The following is a 20269-nucleotide window of genomic DNA, read 5'->3' on the forward strand; positions in this document are numbered from 1 at the left end:
GTCACCTTTTACGTGGACGTTTGCCACAGCCTCCTGGGCAGATGGCTGCCACCAATTCTTGCCCTGCTCTTTGCCCTACTACACACAGCAGCCTGGGAGACTTTTTGAGATTGTCAATGGAATCATGTCACTCCTTGGCTTCAAACACAGATGATGTCCCTAGTGCTGCCAGGATCAAATGTACGTTCGACTCCTCTGGTAGGCCCTCACGGCTCACCTTGCCACAGCATCCCCTGCTTCTTCTCTGCTTTGGCAACACCGCCTTTCAGCCCCCGTGTTGTGTTGGCTTCTCTCCATCTTCAGGCTCTGTGCACCTGCTGCTTCCTCTGTCTGAAATGCTCTTTCCCCAAACTCCTCCCAGACTGATTTCCAGAAACTAAACCCTTCAGGGAGGAGTCTGCATGTGGGCCCCACATGTCCCCTCCCCTCACACCAAACAATCTCCATTAACCCTTTCCACTACTCTCTTTTCCTTCATAGCACTGGTCACAGCTGGTAGTTATCTATTTGTCCGTGGATCGGTTTGCTGAGTTTATGTGTCCCACCAGGACATACAGCTCTCATCTGCATTCTTCACCTAGAGTCTGGCCCAATGCCTGCATGTAGCAAGTTCTCAAGAAGTATTCGTTGAATGAACAAATCATTTCATTAATTAATCAATTAATTATTACAACCATCTATGAGGTAGATAATTGTGATTATTTAATTTATCCATGCATATATGAGACCCAGGAAGGTTAAGGGACTTGGCCTAGGTCACATAAGCCCATTTAGTCATTCCAATAACTTTTACTCACATTTATTCGGTGTCAAGCAGAGAGCCAAGTGTTTAGGATATAAAGAAATTTAATGATCTCTAGGCACTGGGGGAGACAGACATGTAAACACACATTCTATAAAATCAGCACAGAGATATGAACAAGGGACTATAAGAGAACAGAAGAACTAATCAAGTCTGGGGTGGTGGTGATGCTTTGATAACAAAAGTGACTTCTGAACTAATTCAGAGAGATGAGTAGGCAACTGCCAGAAGCAGAGGCAGCATGAGGGCATTCTGTGAAGAGGGAGGAGATTCTGCCAAGGCATGGGGTCTTAAAAGGAGGTGGCATGTCCAGGAACTAGAGCTTCAGATCTGCTGGAGCATGGGAGGGAGGAGGGGGATAGTGAAGGAGAGGAAGAAGGCAAAGAGGACTGTTAAATCTTAGAAAACAAGTGAGGGCGATTGGAATTACACTGGGGGCAATGGGGAAGCCCTGGGGGTTCTGAAGCAGGGAAGGGAGGCACTGTCTTTTACAGGGAGATAAGAGAAGACGGAGATAAGAAACCAGGTGAGGAGTTAGGAGTCTGTAGCAATTCAGGTGGAGGATGGATTATAGTCATCAGACATGCCTGAGATCTAATCAACAGGACCTACGGGCTGAGGGGATGCGGAGCTGAGAAAGGAGCTGAGGACAAGGAGTTTTCTGACATAGGGTATTCAGTGTGTTGACACAAACTGATATGGGGAGATCAGTGTGGTGCACAAACTAACTGAAATTGAGATAATATAAGAGGTTGAAAGATTTGGGGATAGAGGATAATAAGTACTGCTTAATGACAATGGAACAGACTATCCAATGAATATGCCCTGAACACTGCTGAAAAGACCTGAAGAAGGTGCAGCTATAAATCAAAGGTCTCCACAACTTTATGTTTGAATACAACTGTCAGTTTAAAAAAAATTTTTAAGAACATATGTCCAGTATTTATTTATTTATTTATTTTTAAATAAAAAATTATTTTCTTTTAAAAAAAAAATATATATATATATACTACACTAGTACATGCACAAAAGCAGAAATACATAAGGGCATGAGAAAGAAAGCATTGCTGTTTTCTAATTGCTTTGAACAGGCTGAAGATATTCAAAGCTATTACAAGTTGCCAAATTTTAAATGGTGCACAGCATAAAAGATAAGTCTGTGTGGTTTTCCTGGAAGAGAAAACTTTCACTAATAAAATAATCACAAATAAAAGTCCCATTTAAGAAGCCACTAGGGAAATGACAGTACCAACCCTAAATATTATTTACTTATAAACACAGTCCTGACTCACAGAGAAGTATGGTTTTGTCTGACTCTGGCATTCTAAAGAAACCCGTAGAGGACCAGTGGCACCTGAAGTCGTCTCACCTTGGCTTTTCCCAGGGCAGCCGTCTTCTCCCGGAGTTCCGCACACTGCCTTTCAGATTCATTTATGCTGGCTTCGACGCTGTCCATCCAACTGGAAAACTGCCGAACATCATCCTGATAACTTGTCCATTTAGATAGAGCTCCTTCGAGTTGACTGAAAGGAATTTTAAAGGATAATAATTTACAAATCCAATCTGTAATCCCTAAGTCCAGTGTGTGCCATCGGGTCTGCTCTGTCCACTCCAGCCAGAAGGGATGTGGAGATTGGTGCAGGGGCCAGCTTGGCAGGGGCAGCCTCGCCAGTGCTTGTCAAATCTGAGTTCAGGTCTCTGGAAAGGATGGCCCCAGGAAACAAGGGACACTAAGCCCAAGCTGACAGTCAGAGTCTTGAGGGTGCCCAGAGAGATCCCCTGAGGAGCCTTTTCTGGACCCCCAACTCTGTGCAGGGAGAGAGCCACTGGGTAAAGTTTCTGAGCTGGGCAGGGCAGGGCATTCAGAGCAGGAGAGAAAGGGCAGCATTAGGAGGGAAGAGCCAAGAGAGAAGAACAAACTCAGCAACTGTCATGCATGAGGTTTAAAAATAGAAAATCCAAATGGAAAAATGGGCTAACATGTCATGAATTGGTATAAATATTAACCTTTGATCACTTTTCTTTCAGATAAACTAAATACCTCCTTCTCTCAACAGGCATGGTATGTTTTTATTTTTATTATTATCCATGCCTAATTTGATGACTATGATTTGGGTCTTTTTGCCACAGACGCTATCAATATCATTCCCCTATCCATCCTCATACCATACCATGTTAGCATCTGCTAATGGGACTGCCAACTGCTGGCTCCTCCATCTCTCAGCCTGAGGGAGAACTCTGGCTCCTGGTGTCTACTTGGCATGAGGGTAAGGCAGACAATGAATGCTGGGGAGTTATGGAGAGCCTTCAATTGCTCTCTGACCCAAGAGAGTTCGTTTACAGATAACCCAGCTCCTTCCCCCTCGGGTGGAATAACTGAGGCACATGCTCTACACTGGCTCCCAGAGTTCCCCAGAAAAACTGAGCTTCAGGTGTCCACAGGGGTCACTTGCTTGATAACAATGTATCCTTAATTGGCTGACCTCCCTCGTTTGTCTCCCTGATTGGGGTTTCCTGGGGTTACTTCCAAAGTAAATGACTTGACTTTAATTAATATACCTTTATGCCATGAAATATTGATTCATCTTTTGATTTTTAAGCAGCAAGCAACCATAACAACAAAAGAAACGTTGTTTTAGTTATCTTAAAACATAGGTGTTCATAGGAGCATTACTCTCAGTGGCCAAAAGGTGAAGAAAACAAATGCCCATCAATAGATGAATGGATATACAAAATGTGGTATGTCCATACAATGGAATACTATTCAGTCATAAAAAGCAAGGAGGTGGCAAAATGGTGGAGTAGAAAGTTTTACAAATAGCTCCCTCCACTAGAAAAATGAAAGAGCTGGAAAAAGAGACTGGAATTAACTAGGTGGTAACCCAGGAACCAGAATGGACATTTAGAACAACTACCAGAGAGCCAGAGGACACGAGGGGCTGCCAGTGGTTTCAGCTTCTGTGAGGCAAAGTACGAACCAGTGACCAGCCCCCATTGCTCAGCCCCATGGCAGCAGACACAGATTCTGGGAGTAGCTGGCTGGGGCCAGCACTGGCAGAGAAAACCTACTCCTCTCAAAATTGCTGTTGAAGTTAGAGATTGCCCTGGGGGCTCCCTGAGGAACCAGAGCAGAAGCTGGCCCCAGTTTCAGTCCCCTGGAAGGCAGTGTTTCCAGCCTCTGGGCAGCATCCACCCAGATGTGAAGAGCTAGTGTTTAGTTTTCTTTTGTTTTGTTTTTTTCTTTCTATGTGTGGGTGTTTCCTGGTCTGGCAGATCTCCGAGGGCCCAGCATAGCCTCTGTCTTGGTTTCAGCCTTCCAAGCAGCATTAGCTTCTGGTCTCATACCAACATTTACCACAACTTAAAGACCCAGAGCACTTTTTCACTGGTTGGGTTTTTTCTTCTGTTTCTTGCATTGTTTAGTGAGGTGGATCCTGGAGGGCCTGGTTCAGATGCTAGCTTCAATTTCTCTCAGAAGCAGTGACTTCTGGCCTTATACCACACTAGCATCTATAGGGAAACAGAGAGCAGTGCACCTCTTTTCTTTTCTTTCTTTCTTTCTTTTTTTTTTTTTTTTTTTTGGTTGGTTGGTTGGTTTTTTTCATTCTCTGTTTTATATTTTGGGGTCTGGCAGGTCCTTGAAACATGGGCAGAGACACTGGACTAGGATTCAGCCTCAAAAGCAGCAGCTCTGGCTTCCCACTGGCACATAGCAAGAGACTTGGGGAACTTGGGGAAGTGGTACCTTATTATTATTTCCTTACTCCTTTTTTTCTTTCTTTTGTGTGTGTGTGTGTATGACCGGGGGTGGTGGTGGTATACATGTGTGGGTGTTTTGACTGTTAGCAATTTTCATTTCATTGTTTTCCTCTTTTTCCTTCCCTCCTTTTTATTTTCTTCTTCTTGTCCCTAGTCTGGGAGCCTGAAGAATGGGAGCACTAGATTTCCAAAATGACCACACATAATATTCAGAATGTCCACTTCTCAGCAAAAAGAAATCACAAAATGTACAATAAGACAGGAAAGTATAACCCAGTCACAGGAAAAAAAAAAGAATTTGATGGAAAATATTCTGGACAAAGTGTGGTCTCTGGAATTATTAATCAATGATCTTAGATCAACTCTCATAAATAGGATCAATGAACTACAGGAAAACATGGACAAAGATACAAAGGAAATCAGTAAAAAAAAATACATGAACAAAATGAGAATTTCAATAATGAGATATAAATTATAAAGAAGAACAAACAGAAATTCTGGGACTCAAAAGGACAACAACTGAAGTGAAAATCAACAGAGGGGTTCAAGAGCAGATTGGAGAGGGAAGAAGAAAGGATTGAAAAACTCAAAGATGACACAATTGAAATTGTCCAGGTTGAGGAGCAAAAGTAAAAACAATTGAAAAAAAAATGAACAGAGTCTGAGAAACACAACCAAGCATACCAATATATGCCTCATAGGAGTCCCAGGAGAAGAGAGAGATAAAGGCTAGAAAAAATGTTTGAAGAAATAATAGCAGAAAAACTCCCAATATGATGAAAGATATGAATACACAAATCCAAGATGCTCAATGAACACCAAGCAAGAAGAACCCAAACAAATATACAGCAGGACATACTACGATCAAATTCTCCAATGCCAAGGACAAAGAATCTTAAAAACAGCAAGAGAGAAGTGATGTGTCAGATATGAGGGGTTCTTAAAAGTATCATCCAATTTCTCAATAGGAGACCAGAGGGCAGTGGGAGGACATTTTTAAAGTGCTGAAGGAAAAAAAATTACCTGAGAATAATATACACAGAAAAAGTCACCCTTCAAAATGAGGAAAAAATTAAAACATTTCTAGACAAATAAAACTGAGGAAGTTCATCACCTCTAGATCTGCCCTATAGGAAATGCTTAAAGAAAGTCCTCCGTGTTGAAAGGAAAGGACACTAGACAGTATCTCAATGCTGAATAAAGAAATAAAGGTCTCTGGTGTAAATAACAATATGGATATATATATATATATATATATGTACACACACACATATCTACATATATACCAGTATTACTTCAGTTTTTCATTTGTAATGCTGCCTTTTGCTTCTTATAAGGCTAATAATAATATAATAATAATAATTATAAGGAGTAGAAGGGATCTTTCTCAACATGATAAAGGCTATTTATGAAACACTTAGAGTTAACCTCATAATCCCCTATGATCAGGAACACAGAAGCATAGAACTTTTTTAGTAGGCACACAATGTAAAAAGATCTATCTGTGACATGAACATCATAAAAAGGAGGAATGGAGTAATACAGGTACTGTGTACATGTAGGCTTTTGAAGTCAAGTTGGAATCAACACAAAATAAATTGTAATAGATACAATATGCTAGATGCAGTCTCTGTGGTAACCATAAAGAAAACATCTAAAAAATCTGCTCAAAGGGAAAGGATAAGTGGTTCAAAATGGCTCATTATAAAAGATGATCTAAACAAAAAGGAAGGCAGTAATGGAGGAAAGGAGGCACACACACACACACACACACACACAAAAGATATGAGACTTACAAAACACAGTTAACAAAATGGCAGGAATAAATCTTGCCTTATCAGTAATTTCCCTAAATGTAATAAAATGGCAGAGATTAGAAGAGTGGATAAAGAAACATGACACAACTATAGGCTGTTTACAAGAGACCTATCTTAGATCCACGGATACAAATAGGTTGAAAGTGAAAGGGTGGAAAATATTTCATGCAAATAGTAATCAAAGGAGAGTGGGGTGGCTATATTAATATCAGACAAAATAAACTTTCAGTCAAAAATTGTTACAAAAGACAAAGAAGGACACTGTATATTGATAAAAGGGTCAGTTCAATGAGAAGATTTAACAACTATAATCATAAAAGCTCCTAACAGCAGACACCAAAATCAATGAAGCAAACATTGGCAAACAGGAAGGGTGAAATAAGACATTTCCACAATGGTAGTTGGAGATTTTAATACACCACTTTCAACAATGGATAGAATATCTAAATAGAAAATCAATAAGGAAATAGAGGATCTGAACACTACTATAAACCAACTGGATCTAAACAACAAACTTTTCCATAGAATTCCAGAGGAAGGAACACTCCCTACTTTATTATACGAGTGCAGAATTAATTTGATAACAAAGTTTGGTAAAGATATCACAAGAAAAGAAAATGATATAACAATTTCCTTTATGAATATGGACGCAAAATCCTTTTTTTAACTTTATCAAAAAATTATAAAAAAAAACAAAAAAATGCACATTTCAAACAAAACAAAGCAAAGGATTAAGAAAAACAAATAACCTAAAATAACTACTTTACTTCCAACATGTTCCTACCATACCCCAAGAAAATTAATAAACCATATCCAAACAAAGGAATAAGAAAAACAAATAATCTAAAATAACTACATTGCTTCCAACATGTTCTTACCATACCCTATGAAAATTAACAAACCATAATCAAACAAAGGCATAAGAAAAACCAAATAACCCAAAATAACTACATTGAAGCTGTAACAAAATACTAGCAAACTGAATCCAATAGCTTATGAAAAAGATAATAAACCACGACCAAGTGGGATTCTTCCCAGGAATGCAAGTGTGGTTCAGCATATGAAAATCAGTCAATGTAATATACTACATAAATGAAATGAAGGCGAAGAAAAAACATGATTATCTCAATAGATGCAGAAAAGGCATCTGACAAAATCCAGCACTCTTTCTTGCTAAAAATGCTCAGGACCGTAGGAGTAGGAGGGATCTTTCTCAACATGATAAAGGCTATTTATGAAACACTCACAGCTAACCTCATAATCCCCCACGATCAGGAACAAGACGAGGATGTCCCCTTTCACCATTGCTATTCAATATTGTACTAGAATTTCTTGCCAGAGCAATTAGGCAAGAAAAAGGAATAAAAGGTATCCACACTGGAAAGGAAGAAGTAAAACTACCTCTATTTGCAGATGATATATGTAAAACTTAAAGGAACCCACAAGAAAACTATTAGAGCTAATAAATGAATTGAGCAAAAGTGGCAGGGTACAAAATCAACATGCAAAAACAACTGTGTTCTTACACATTAGCAATGACCAATCTGAAGAGGAAATTAAGAAATCAATTCCATTTACAATAGCATCTAAAAGAACAAAATATCTAGGAATAAATTTAACTAAGATTAAAAAAGACTTGCATACTGAAAACTACAAAACTCTGCTGAAAGAAATTAAAGAAGACCTTAATACATGGCAAGACATCCCATGCATATGGATTGGAAGAGTTAACATTGTTAACAAGTCAATATTACCCAAAACATTAAACAAAGGCAATGCAATCCCTATTAAAATTCCAGTAGCCCTTTTTTTCAGAAATGGAAAAACTGATCCTTAAATTAATATGGAACTCCAAGGGACACTGAATAGCAAAAACAATCTGAAAAATGTAGAACAGGGTTGGAGGACTCACACCTCCTGATTTCAAATTGCATCATGAAGCAAATTGTATTATGAAGTGACAGTAATACAAACAGTGTGCTGCTGGTACAAAGATAGACAAATAGATCAGTGGGTCAGAAGTGGAAACTCATAAATAGACCCACACATCTATGGCCAGTTGATGTTTGACAAGGGTGTTAAGTAAATGCAGTGGGGAAAGAATAATCTCTTCAACAAACGCTATTGGGAAAACTGGATATTCACATTCAGTAGAATGGAGTTAGACTCCTACCTCACACCATATACAAAAACCAACTCAAAATGGATCAAGGACTAAATATAAGAGCTAAAATGATAAAACTCTTACAAGATAACATAGGAGCAAATCTTCATGACCTGGGATTTGGCAATGGATTCTTAGATACGACATTAAAAGCACGAGCAACAAAAGAAACAACAATTAAATTTGATTTCATCAAAATTAAAAACTTTTGTGCATGTAAAGAAATTGTCAAGAAAGTAAAAAGGCAATGTACAGAATGGGAGAAAATAATTTGAAACCACATATCATATAAGGGTTTAATATCCAGAACTCCTACAATTCAACAACAAAAAGACAAACAACCCGATTTAAAAATGGGCAAGTGACTTACATAGACATTTCTCCAAAGAAGATACACAATGGCCAACAAACAAATGAAAAGATGCTCAACATTGTTTACCATTAGGGAAATGCAAATTAAAACCATAATGTCATAACAGTTCACAGCCACAAGGATGGTTATTATTTTTAAAAAAAAGTGTTGGAGAGGATTTGGAGAAATTGGAACTCTGGTGGATTGTTGGTGGGAATATAAAATGGTGCAGCTGCTGTGGAAACCAATATGGTGTTCTTCAAAAAATTAAATATAGAATTACCATTTGACCTGGCAATACCACTTCTAGGTATATACACAGAGTGAGTGCTAACAAGGTCACAAGCAGATTCTTGTACATGGATGTTTATAGCAGTATTATTCACAACAGCTAAACGCTGGAAACAACCCATGTGTCCATCAACAAATGAATGGATAAACAAAAAGTGGTACATACTCACAATGGAATATTATTCAGCCGTAAGAAAAAGATGAAGTTATGAGACACGCTGCAACACTCTGAAAACATTACACTCAGTGAAACAGGCAAGGCACAAAAGGACAAAAATTGTATGATATCACTTATAAGAAATGACTAGAAATAGCAAATTTCGCAGAGTAGAAGGCAGATTAGAAGTTACTGGGGGCCGGGGGCATGAAGTGTGTTTAAAAAAAGGAATGAAATTCTGATACATGCTACAACATGGATGGCACTTGAAGACATCATTTGGATGAAATAAGCCAGACACAAAAGGACAAATATTATATGGATTGTTTCAAATAAGCAAATTGACAGAGACAGAAAGTAGACTAGAGCTTAACAGGGGCTGGGTGAAGGGGAAAATGAGAAGTTATGGTTAAACGTGTATAAAGCTTCTGTTTGGGATGAGGAAAAATTTTGGTAATGGATGGTGGTGATGGTAGCACAACATTGTGAATGTAATTAATGTCACTGAATTATTAATTACTTAATGCCACTGAATTACTTAAAATGGATAAACTGACAAATTTCATGATACATACATACATATATATATAACCACAATTCAAAAAAATTAAAAAACAGAAATAAACATAGGCATAGTACTGCAGGTCAATATAAATGTAAGATACACACCAGTTTCTTTTGTTCTTATATTTTAATAAAAAACAAAAGGAGAACAGCCTGTTCCTGAAATGTTGACCTTTTAGTACTGTCTTCCTGGCACTTCGTGTCCATACCTTTTACATCGAATCCCTGCAGACAGAAAGGAGGCCCACGTATCCTTCACGGCCTGCAGCTGCTGCTGCAGAGCAGGTAGGCCTTCCGGAGAGGTATTCTGCAAGACAGACTCCCCTCTGGTCACTATCATATTCATCTGGATCTCTTTTTCCTGCTTCAATGACAACAGAGCCTGTAAAAGCAAACACAGAAACCCTTTGTCTTTTGTATGTTCAACATTTTTGGCTTTAAATATGTGAGAGCTCCTGGAGGTACTAGAACGATATGCAACTCTGGTACCAAGAGTGGTTCTTGGGAAGCAGAATCTTAAGGACAAGATCACCGAGTTGGTTCTGAGGATTTTGGAATTGGTTCTCCAATCTGATTAGATTAAAATGTACTAATGACTCTATTTCCAGTGATCACTAGGGCACTGACAGTTCATGGTGTGAATTGGCAATAGAGATAACACAAAATATCACCGTTGGATACAGCTACTCAAATGTTTATAAGAGGCTCTGAGTGACAGTGTATTTGATAACTTAACAGAGTTTGTGAAGTTAAAACATATAATGATACTGACTGGTTGTTCCTAAATATACTGGATAAAGTTGTTAAAGAAAATGATGAATTTACGGCTTCAAATTCTCAACTCAAGTGCCACATAAATGACATGAAAAGTTCTCTATATACCCTGAAGGAAACTCCTGCAGCTACAGATTTGAGATTTCTGGAAACCAGATATTCATCTTATAGTACAAGTAGTTGAATTGCAACACAAATTGAATTTCCAACTTCCAGGTCTCTGCTATTAAAGGGAGGGCACTGATTAGAAAGGAATAGCATCCTGAAAATTGGAATGGGGACATAAGAGTTGATCGTGATGACAGTGGGGACCCTGAACCCCTAAATTCTTGCTGAATCTCCTCATCCAATCAGTTGAGGGTTTAAAGCAAGAACAGCAGATTTCTGTAGACTTAAAGAGGAATTTCTATGTCTACTTCAGCCAGCTAGCCTCTCCTGGGGAATTCAACATCACCGTCATCTAGCTTTCATCTTATGGCATGCATATAGAATTCAGATTTGCCAAACCCCATGGTCATGTGAGTCAATCCCATAATAAATTCTTAATACTTACTTATGTATATTAAATATGTACACACCTATGAAATACACACACACACACACACAGTCTCCTGTTTTTCTGGAGAATCCTGAATAACACAGATTCTCTAATACAGAATCTGTATTAGAGGGTGGGAGAGGGTGGGAGGGTCAGTGGCCAGTGAGAACAAGGACCCAGTCTCCAGAGACCTTCTGGGCTCCATGTGGCCTGGCTCTGCAGGTCTCAGTTCTGCTCTGAATAATCCATTCATCCCGCTGAAGTTTTATTTTTCTGCTTTTAATAAGGGAAAACAATACTCCAGTCGAATTCATAAATTCTCAAAAGCCATAGGATATACAGCTTATCAACCTTAAGGTCTCCAGCACAAAGGACTCAGAGAAATAGATCAATTTAAAGAATTCCAGCCCAACTTTCAACTTTGCTATAAGCATTGTTCTTTTTCTTCAAGAGAAGGAAGTTTTGATTCAAAGTTATTGAAGTAGCATCATCACAAAAGAGGCACAGTTTCATCTCCCTCCCTAAACTGGAGCTTGCAGACCTCTACACCTCAGCTTCACTGGCTCACTGCCTCCAGTTTTTGCTTTAGTAATAAAATACTGCTAGCAATTTCTCACACACCATGCTGTTTTTATTCCCCTCTGTCTTTTGCTTATGCTTTCATTGCACCCTGGTATCATTCTCAAATCTCTACCTTGCCATCTTTGCCAGGATAACTCTGAACATCATGCTGAAAATGATGCTTTAGGTTTTGGACTTCCTGGGAAACCTGCTCTGGCTCTCAAACTCATCTCTCCCCTGCACTGTCTGCACCTTTTCATGCTATAAACACAGTTTGCCTATCTGTATCTGTCTTTCAGCCTCCAGCCTCAGGCAATGAAATCCTTGAGGCCAAAGACCACATTTTATTCATCTTTGATTCCCTGGTTTCAAGTCAGACTGGCAGCACCAGAAAGGATGCAGGGTAGGAATGGGAGAAGAATGAATGAAGAATGATTGTTTTAACACAAATGCCAAGTAGAACTGTCATCCTGCGTTAGGAGATGAATTAACTAAATGATACAAGCAGGCAAGTGTGAGTTGAATAAGATGGGAAAATCTTTGCCCTATAAAATGTTTCATCACATATTTTCTCAAGATACATGGGTCTGAAGGACAATGAAATGGCATTACATGAGCTGGGCTGATCGAATAATGGAGAAAATGCCCAAAAGGATATTTTCAGGGACAACTGAAAAAACTGGAATATAAACTGAAAACCTTTATATGAGTGTTGTGTTTTGAACTTGATAATTATACTCAATGTGTTTACATAAGCGAATATCCTGTTCTTAGGAAACAGACATGGAAGAATTGAGTGTTTCAAGGAGGCATGTTTTATGCAAACTACTCCCAAATGTTTAGACAATAGATAAAACAAATGTGGCAAAATGTTAAAAGTTCGTAAATCTATCTGGTAGGGGGTATATTGGAGTTCTCTGCATTATTTTTGCAACTTTCTTATGAGTTTTAAATCATCTCAAAATTAAAAATTAAAAAAGATGTGTCTGTGGTATACTTTGAAATCTAACTGTAATTAGCCTCTTAACTGGCTACTGAGCTAATTAAAAAGATTTGGGTTATTTTACTTAAGTTTTTGTAAAGCATTTGTGGGCAAACATGGCTGGGTAACATTTAGGCATGCCCACCATAAGTCAACAGGGTCATGCCCACCAAAGGCATCCTGAGATTTCTCATGGAGACGGTGTGACAAAATCACGCCAGTGACTTGAGAAATTTTGAGAGGAACAAAGTCTATGCATTAGATCTTTCTCTCTGGGAACACGCACCTCCAGCTTCAGCATCCTGCTATCCAGCACACTCTTGTCAGATGTTGGGTGGCAGTAAGAATCCAGCATGTGCACCGCATCAGTCATCCAGTCTTGTAGTTCTTTAATCCCGAGAGAGAACTGATTGTGCTCTGCAACAATCCTGTCCAATCTTGACACTTTCTCCTGGACATGACAGATATGGGCTTCACTGTCTATCCCACAGAGCTTTCACAGCCTAAAGCTACACAAAGGGTAGAGCTAACAGTTTGTTTGAAATCAGTAAGATCAATCATAGGTTCACATGTCAAACAGATGCTATGATGCAAATCTATATTAATTCTATGACATATGCTAAATCTCTTTATAATAGTAAAAATATTTGCAATAATTTGGTCAAAAAGCAGAAAAATTACCATTTTGCTGCACCTCAATTCATTCTTATTTATGACTATTCTTTTTTATGACAAACGCAAAATTTTTGTAGAATCAGTAAAATGTCTTCTTACTGCCTTGTATGGGGGGATAGTAAGAGCAGTCTCTAACTTATGCACGTCCATTCAGCTCAATTGATACCACATGCCCACATGAACTACATGAGAGCCAACAATCTAAAAAAATAATTATATGGAGTTTTGTAATTTTCCTAAATTGAAAAAGTTGAGACCACAAATGTCATTTCATTCATTCATTCAAGGTCTTAACCAGCACTATAAGAATAGTTTGCAGTTCTTAAAATATTCAAATATCTATTAAGTTTTGGTATCTAAATAGATACCAGGGAATAGAAAAATATACTTATTTCATTCCAATTTTACATATATGCCAGATTCTGTCAAGGCAAAAAAAAAAAAAAAAAAAAAAAAGTAACTTATTCATTGAACCAACATGGCTGGAAACAGACTATTTACTCCAAGCCTATACTAGAGTGACTGTCTCAGTGACATTTTTTTTGAAGACTCAAATTAGTAGACCAGAAATAATTCCATGCTAAAATAGGGTAAGCCAAATTAAAGATGAAATTATAGTAAGTTCTCTACATTCTAAGATGTGAAGTGCAAAGGAGAATTACAGGGTTCAAATACTATAAGCCTCATCAAACTCAAGTTGGGCCAGTGCCATAAGTTCAAGATGGGTCTGTGTGGTACCAGCTGAGAGCTATATAAGAGGAAAGAATGGGATCCCATTTACTTTTATTCTGACCCATCTGAAACCTAACCCATCAGTTACGTGCATCATTGCCAATTTCAAGCTTGGGAATTACTCTAGGGACTTCTGGCAAATAAAAAAAAGAAACCAAATTATTATCATAAACTCATTGTATTTAGTCCACTAGAATTTAATCTGCTTTGAATTCACATTTTTCTGCGGTAATTTATTCCTCAGATTCTTCAGAACAAAAACTCTGAATTTTGTATTAGGTTTATGCTTTGCATTTTAGAAATAAAAAAACTCTGTGAAACGTATCATTTCAGTAAAAAAAAAAAAATTGTGCAAAAACAGAGATTGAAACTCTTCGATCTTTGAACCCTGCCCTGCTCTTTTCAGACAACAACATCAAGATGGCTAGCACACATGGCGAACTTGATCACAAGGCTGGGATTGGCACATACATGCCTCAGGCCAGACTTGGAGACACGCCACAGGCTTTTCCAGCCACACACCTTGCACAACCCAACCACGTGCCTCCAGATCTGTGACATGACAACACTGCTCACACACAACACTTGCCAGGCGTTACCTTGGTTAGATTGCTTAGCGCTAGATACTGAGAAGACAGCTGCGACACTCTGTGCATAAAGCTCTTGCTGGCAGCCTGTCCTTCCCACAGCTGCTGAGCTTTCTCTTTTAGCCTGTTGAGCTGAGGCTCGTAGCAGTTTATTTCCTCAAGGACAGACTGAAAAGCACAAGCAAGTTACTATTAAGGGGCTGGGGGAAAGCACATCGGGGTCAAAGCCTTGGCCCGAAGAACACGGAAATAAACACTGGCAAGCAAGAGGTATACCAGGAGGGCTTTAATATTTCCAAGCTACATACCACAGAGCACTACTATGGGAAGGAGGTTAAGTCACACCTCAAAGGAAAGCCAGAAAACATAAAACCTGTCAGAAATAGGGAAAGCATATACCTTATCTCAAGACACTATACTATAACTCTGGCATACCCAGCATGCATCTGAACACAGGATAGACAGAAAGATAGGGCCCGGAGTCTTATCACCTGGAGCTTCTGCTGTTCTCTCCTTTTTGCTGGCAGATCAAAGAGCCGGTTGGTACTTTCATGTACCATCTTCTCGGTTTTACTCAACCAGTCCTGGACAGGCTCAGCACTTATTTCGAAGTCCTTCATTTGGATCTTTAGATTCTACAGGGTTGTAGATAGTGTTAGGGATCTTTAAACAGAAAAAGTGTTAACGGCAGATCCAAAGTTCTTTCCTTGGCATTCAAAACCTATGACAATTGGGCCTCTCTCCTTTCCTTCTCCGGCTTCCAATGTCTGGAGCATTCTACAATTCACCTTGGCAACTGTATAATTTTTGAACATCCTTTAAGAACTTTTTAGGGATCTACTCTTTTTAAAAAGGAATCTTTCCCTAAGCATCCAGCCCACTGCAAAAACCACACTGACTTCTCAGTTGAATAGCATTTTCTGTTTGTGCTAGTTGCCATATTCTTATCAGAGACTAGGTTGGGTTGTGATTTTTACATCCGATGCATGCTTGCCTCATCTCCATGGATTACAAGGTCATGAGGGCAAGGGGCCTGGGTCCTGAACCTGGGACACACCGGGGAACCTTGCAGGAATGTGAATAAGTGTTAGGAAACATCTGCTGACTTTGATTAGTGGTGAGACAAGAACAGCAGATAGTTTATATGCTTATCCTGTTTTCAATAAACAATTTGTTTATTCTGATTTATGAGATAAAAAATACCAAATAGTGTTATTATGTGCTTATTACACAAGCGTGTTGTAAATAGTTTCATAGATACCTTTTAGGTACTATTTGCTGTAATATGTATTTGATAAAGCCTAATATGGTGCCATTTCACTGTAGCAGTGGTGTCTACATCCACTGTCTATTGCTAACAAGCGTGTCCATAAAAGTTAGTTGAAACATCCAAGCAGCAAGGACAGGGGCACCTGTGGGAAGAAAGATCATGGTTCCATCTGTATCTGATCCAGGATGTCTACAATGTGGGGATAATTTGCCTGCCATAGTTACCTCTTAGGGTGGTGGGAATGCCTTGGAAAGTTGGAAATGCTTCACAAATGCAAGATACCAAGATGAGTTCTAGAGAATTATACTTAAAATTTAAGCTTCGTGGGGGTGGGAATTTTGTTTTGTTTTATTCTCTGTTGTATCCCCAGGGCTTGGGATAATCCCTGGAAAATGGAAGGTTCTTAGCAATATTTGTTGAATATTTTTAAAAAGTTCAAAATTTAAGGTGTTTCCATCTTCCTGTTACTGGAATCTCATAGACCACTAAATAGGGCAAAGCAGGGGATGATGGTCAGGAATTTAGGGTCTACAAAGGTAAGCGACATAGGAACAGAGAACAAGGGGCTCAGACAGAGGTCTGATACAAAAAAGTTGGGTTCCTTATTTAACGATTTCAGTCAACAGGGTTTGAGCAAGGCATCCAGGTAACAGGAATAAAGACAGAGCTTGATTCTAAGTCAACTAACTGCTACAACGTCTCATCTACTTCCACCTACAGGGGTGTACAGGCCTCCTGTTAAATGTCCATTCTGCATGTTTTTCTAATTATTTCTCCTACAGCTTCAAATAACCACCTTCATACTTGCAAAGCCCACAGTTTTACAGTAGCATTTATACAACACTCTGAGCCAGCCTGCCTAGGTTTGAGCCTTCTCTCCATTGCTTACTAGCCACATGAACTTGATCAATTATTCATCCATTCCATGCCTTAGTTTCTCAACCCACAAAATGGTGATAATAGAGTTCTCACTTCGACAGATGGTCATGAGGATTGAATGAGTTCATATTGGTTAAGTGCTTACAGTGGACTGGCTCCAGTCTGCTACCACAATTATTGTGGCCTGAACCCTTCTCTTGGCTTTGAACTCAGGTTTACAGCTGCTTTGCTGGCCCTTGCCCCCTTGGACATCTTGCAAGCATATCAAATTCAACATATATTAAATTGAATTTATTTTTGCTATCCCTTCGAAAATTCCTTTTCCTACTACATTTATGTCTGCAGGTAACAGCAACCCTTTTCATGCAAGCTTCCAAATGGAAACTAAGGACTCACACTTACCCTCCCTTTCTTCCCTCTTCCCCTCATCTTATTAGTTACCAAGTCCTGTTGTGTTTCCCTTTAGAGATAAATTCTCCATCATATTATCCTTTCTTTAATTCAGGTCCTTGTCACTTTCACTGGACCATGATAAAAGTCTTTCTATCTGTTCTCCCTGCTATTTACTATTCCTATTCTTGTCACACTGTAATCAGAGAGTTAATCATGCTACTCTCCTGCAAGTTCCCAACTCAACCTTTCTCAACCAGGTTCTGGGAGAGAATTAAGTCCTTATGCCCTAAAGCATCCATAGCATGTAATGAAATAACTTCTTTCCTACACATCTAGAATAGTACTGGCTATGTTCCACACTTGGGAGAATTGAGAGAACAGATGTTCGAATCATTTTCTGTGCTCCTTGGTTCAGATGAGGAACCTTGGTTGAGGGTCAAGATCAAATTCCTTAGCACACAAGACATTTCACTATCTAGACCTAATCTGCAGTCTTATCTCCTGTTCTTTCTACAAAACCCCATACTTGTGTCAATGTGCCCTGTTCATAGTTGGCACATGTGTCTGCCTGGCCCTGCACATTCAGTTCCTTCTACCTAGAATGCAACTCAGCCTTTGTGAATTCCAAGAATATTTGGCCTTCAAGACTCATTTAGAGTGCAGCATCTCTGGAAATCTTCCTTGGCTTCTCCAAATAGTTAGTAGTATCTTTCTGCTGTTCCCTGAACATCCTCTACCATATTCCAATCATCTCTTTATATGACTGCTTCCCTTCTAGAAAGCTAACTCCTTGAGAAGAGGAAAAAGACATAACCCCCTTGTGTTCCTAGCATAATGGCTGGCAATACTCGGCATTTCAAGATCTGCCAGAGAAAGGAAGGAGAGGTGGAGGGAAGGAGGAAGAAGGAAGAGATGGATCAAGTTGAAGAGTTATGCTTGTCATGAGGAAAGAGACAGATGAAGAAAACAGGCAATTTCTGACCTACACACCTACTCCTGGACAGGTCTTGAACTAGATAATCTTGCAACCAATGCTAGATACACAACACTCAACAGCTGGTGCTTCTGAGCTCAGGCTGCAGGGCACTAATGACCCCTGTGAGGTTAAGGGTACATTTCTAGGCACTGAACAATATTTATCACTCTCTTTTAAATGGAGGATGACTGTGTTTAAAGGAACAGCTACGTTTCCAAAGGAGAATTGGTCGTGGGTTTGAGAAGAATTGAAGAAATAGGCTTTTCTTTTTATGGATATTAATTCTCCATTATTGTTTTTTTTCCCCATCCTACACTTAGTGTGGTCATAATCAAATTAAAGATCTATTCTGTGAGGAAGTGTTTCCTTAAAAGAAAAAAATACTCTCCATGCCTCCTCTGAGTAAAGAATTGCTATGCAAAACTAATGATCTTGGAAGAAAAGTAATTGCATTGTGGCAGTAATTATGTTGCAATTACAAGAAATTCAGCTTATGTTGTCTCTAGTTAAGTGAAACTTGTATAAACATTGTCTCTTTGCATACTTAACTCCTAAAAAACTACTACTTGATATTTGCATTTGCTATAATGTACCCTCTCTTGCCTAGCGTTTTGCTGCCTTAAATGGATATTTCTGTTTATTCTCCTAGAGCAATTTCCAAAGTTTGAAGCATTTCCAATGAAAGATTAATGACATGTTTAACTTTAAAACTGGCATTTCCTGTTGGAATGGTGCATGGGCAAGTTTGTGATAACAGCCCCTAACATGCAGGGAGATTTTTAATTCCTTTGTGAGGCTCACACTTCCAGTTGTCTTTCATCCAGTTATCCAGTTATCCATTCACATTCAGAGAGGGATGGACAAAACTACTGGTCAGGGTACTTAGAAATACTGGAACTTTGGTTTAACTAAAACAAGAGTGACAATACAGAACGTGTCCATATGGTTGGCAATATATACCTCTAGGGCAGATTCCTTTTGGTGTAGATTTGAATGAAAATTTTTCCAATCTTCTTTTGCAGCTGAAACTTTGGCCTGGATACCTTTAGCTTTCTCTTCAGTCAACAGCGGAATCAAGAGTTCTCCTTTAGACAGCATCATGTTTAGCTTATGCTGTCCATTTTCACTTTCTGACAAAAACTCCTATAAGAAAAAATACAAGATTAGGCATAATAAAAGGTTCTATGTTTTAAAATACATCATTTTTTTTCTACTTAGTTTCTAACAAAATCAAAGAGGTAAACTGTTTCTATTATATATATTACATGACCCAGATAGTCCTTTAATAATTAAGTTGTAAGTTATTTTATTTTTTAATTTAAACTCTAGCTTGTCCCAAAAAGGCCATGAGCTAGCTATCTCATGAAATACTAAAAATGAGATAAAAACAAACAGGAGCAGAAATGAATACCAAGGGAATATAAGAATTGGAAAATAAAACTAAGTATGGCGAATATTACTTTGCAAAATAAATGACAGATGTTTCTGCATATGTGGAGCTGGGTTGTGACTTTGGTACTGAGCATCTATGCTGCCAAAGCAAAAGAATCAACACAGCCAGATATACATCTCACAGGGCCCTCCAGTAAAACCTAGCCATCTGCTCAGCAGAAGCACAACTATTTCTAGAAAGGGCCAAGAGATGAATTTCCCTGTGGAGCCTTCACAAAAGGAACTCTGTTAAGTATAGTACAGACCATATTGTTATTTGTAGTTCACCAAAAATAACAATAGAATATTACATACAGTCATCTTTATGAAACCCAAGTCAATGATATAATGACAAAAATAATCCAATTAAATGTAGCCAAGGCATGCATTTTTCCTAGCATCTGGTTAGATCTAAGGATACAGTCTCACTCTATAAAAAATGGGTGGATTCTACATTCCACAGTCAATTCCCATGAGTATTTTCAAGTATTTAAGAAGAAATGGAAAGCACAATCTCAAGGTTATTTATTCTGGCAAGAAACAGATGCCTAGATAGCCTATGCTG

The 20269-nt window shown here is 38.7% G+C and overlaps 1 protein-coding gene across 13 annotated transcripts in view; it reads right to left on the reverse strand.

Moving 5' to 3' along the window:
- The window catches only part of SYNE1 (spectrin repeat containing nuclear envelope protein 1), a 499900-nt gene that overhangs the window by 211670 nt on the left and 267961 nt on the right, over window positions 1-20269 (reverse strand). For 12 of the 13 annotated variants that reach the window (XR_005214357.1, XM_037819664.1, XM_037819684.1 and 9 more), the window contains 6 exons: window positions 19234-19416; window positions 15247-15390; window positions 14768-14923; window positions 13048-13212; window positions 10116-10288; window positions 2172-2325 (listed from right to left, as the gene is read on the reverse strand). Coding sequence is in view for 12 of the 13 variants with exons in the window: in XM_037819664.1 (XP_037675592.1) it covers window positions 2172-2325; window positions 10116-10288; window positions 13048-13212; window positions 14768-14923; window positions 15247-15390; window positions 19234-19416 (975 nt within the window). In the remaining variant the exon portion in view is untranslated. The remainder of the gene's footprint in view (window positions 1-2171; window positions 2326-10115; window positions 10289-13047; window positions 13213-14767; window positions 14924-15246; window positions 15391-19233; window positions 19417-20269) is intronic. The other variant, XM_037819730.1, reaches the window with a different exon arrangement.

The sequence above is a fragment of the Choloepus didactylus genome, chromosome 2, assembly GCF_015220235.1.
Source record: "Choloepus didactylus isolate mChoDid1 chromosome 2, mChoDid1.pri, whole genome shotgun sequence".
Classification (NCBI taxonomy): Eukaryota; Metazoa; Chordata; class Mammalia; order Pilosa; family Megalonychidae; genus Choloepus; species Choloepus didactylus.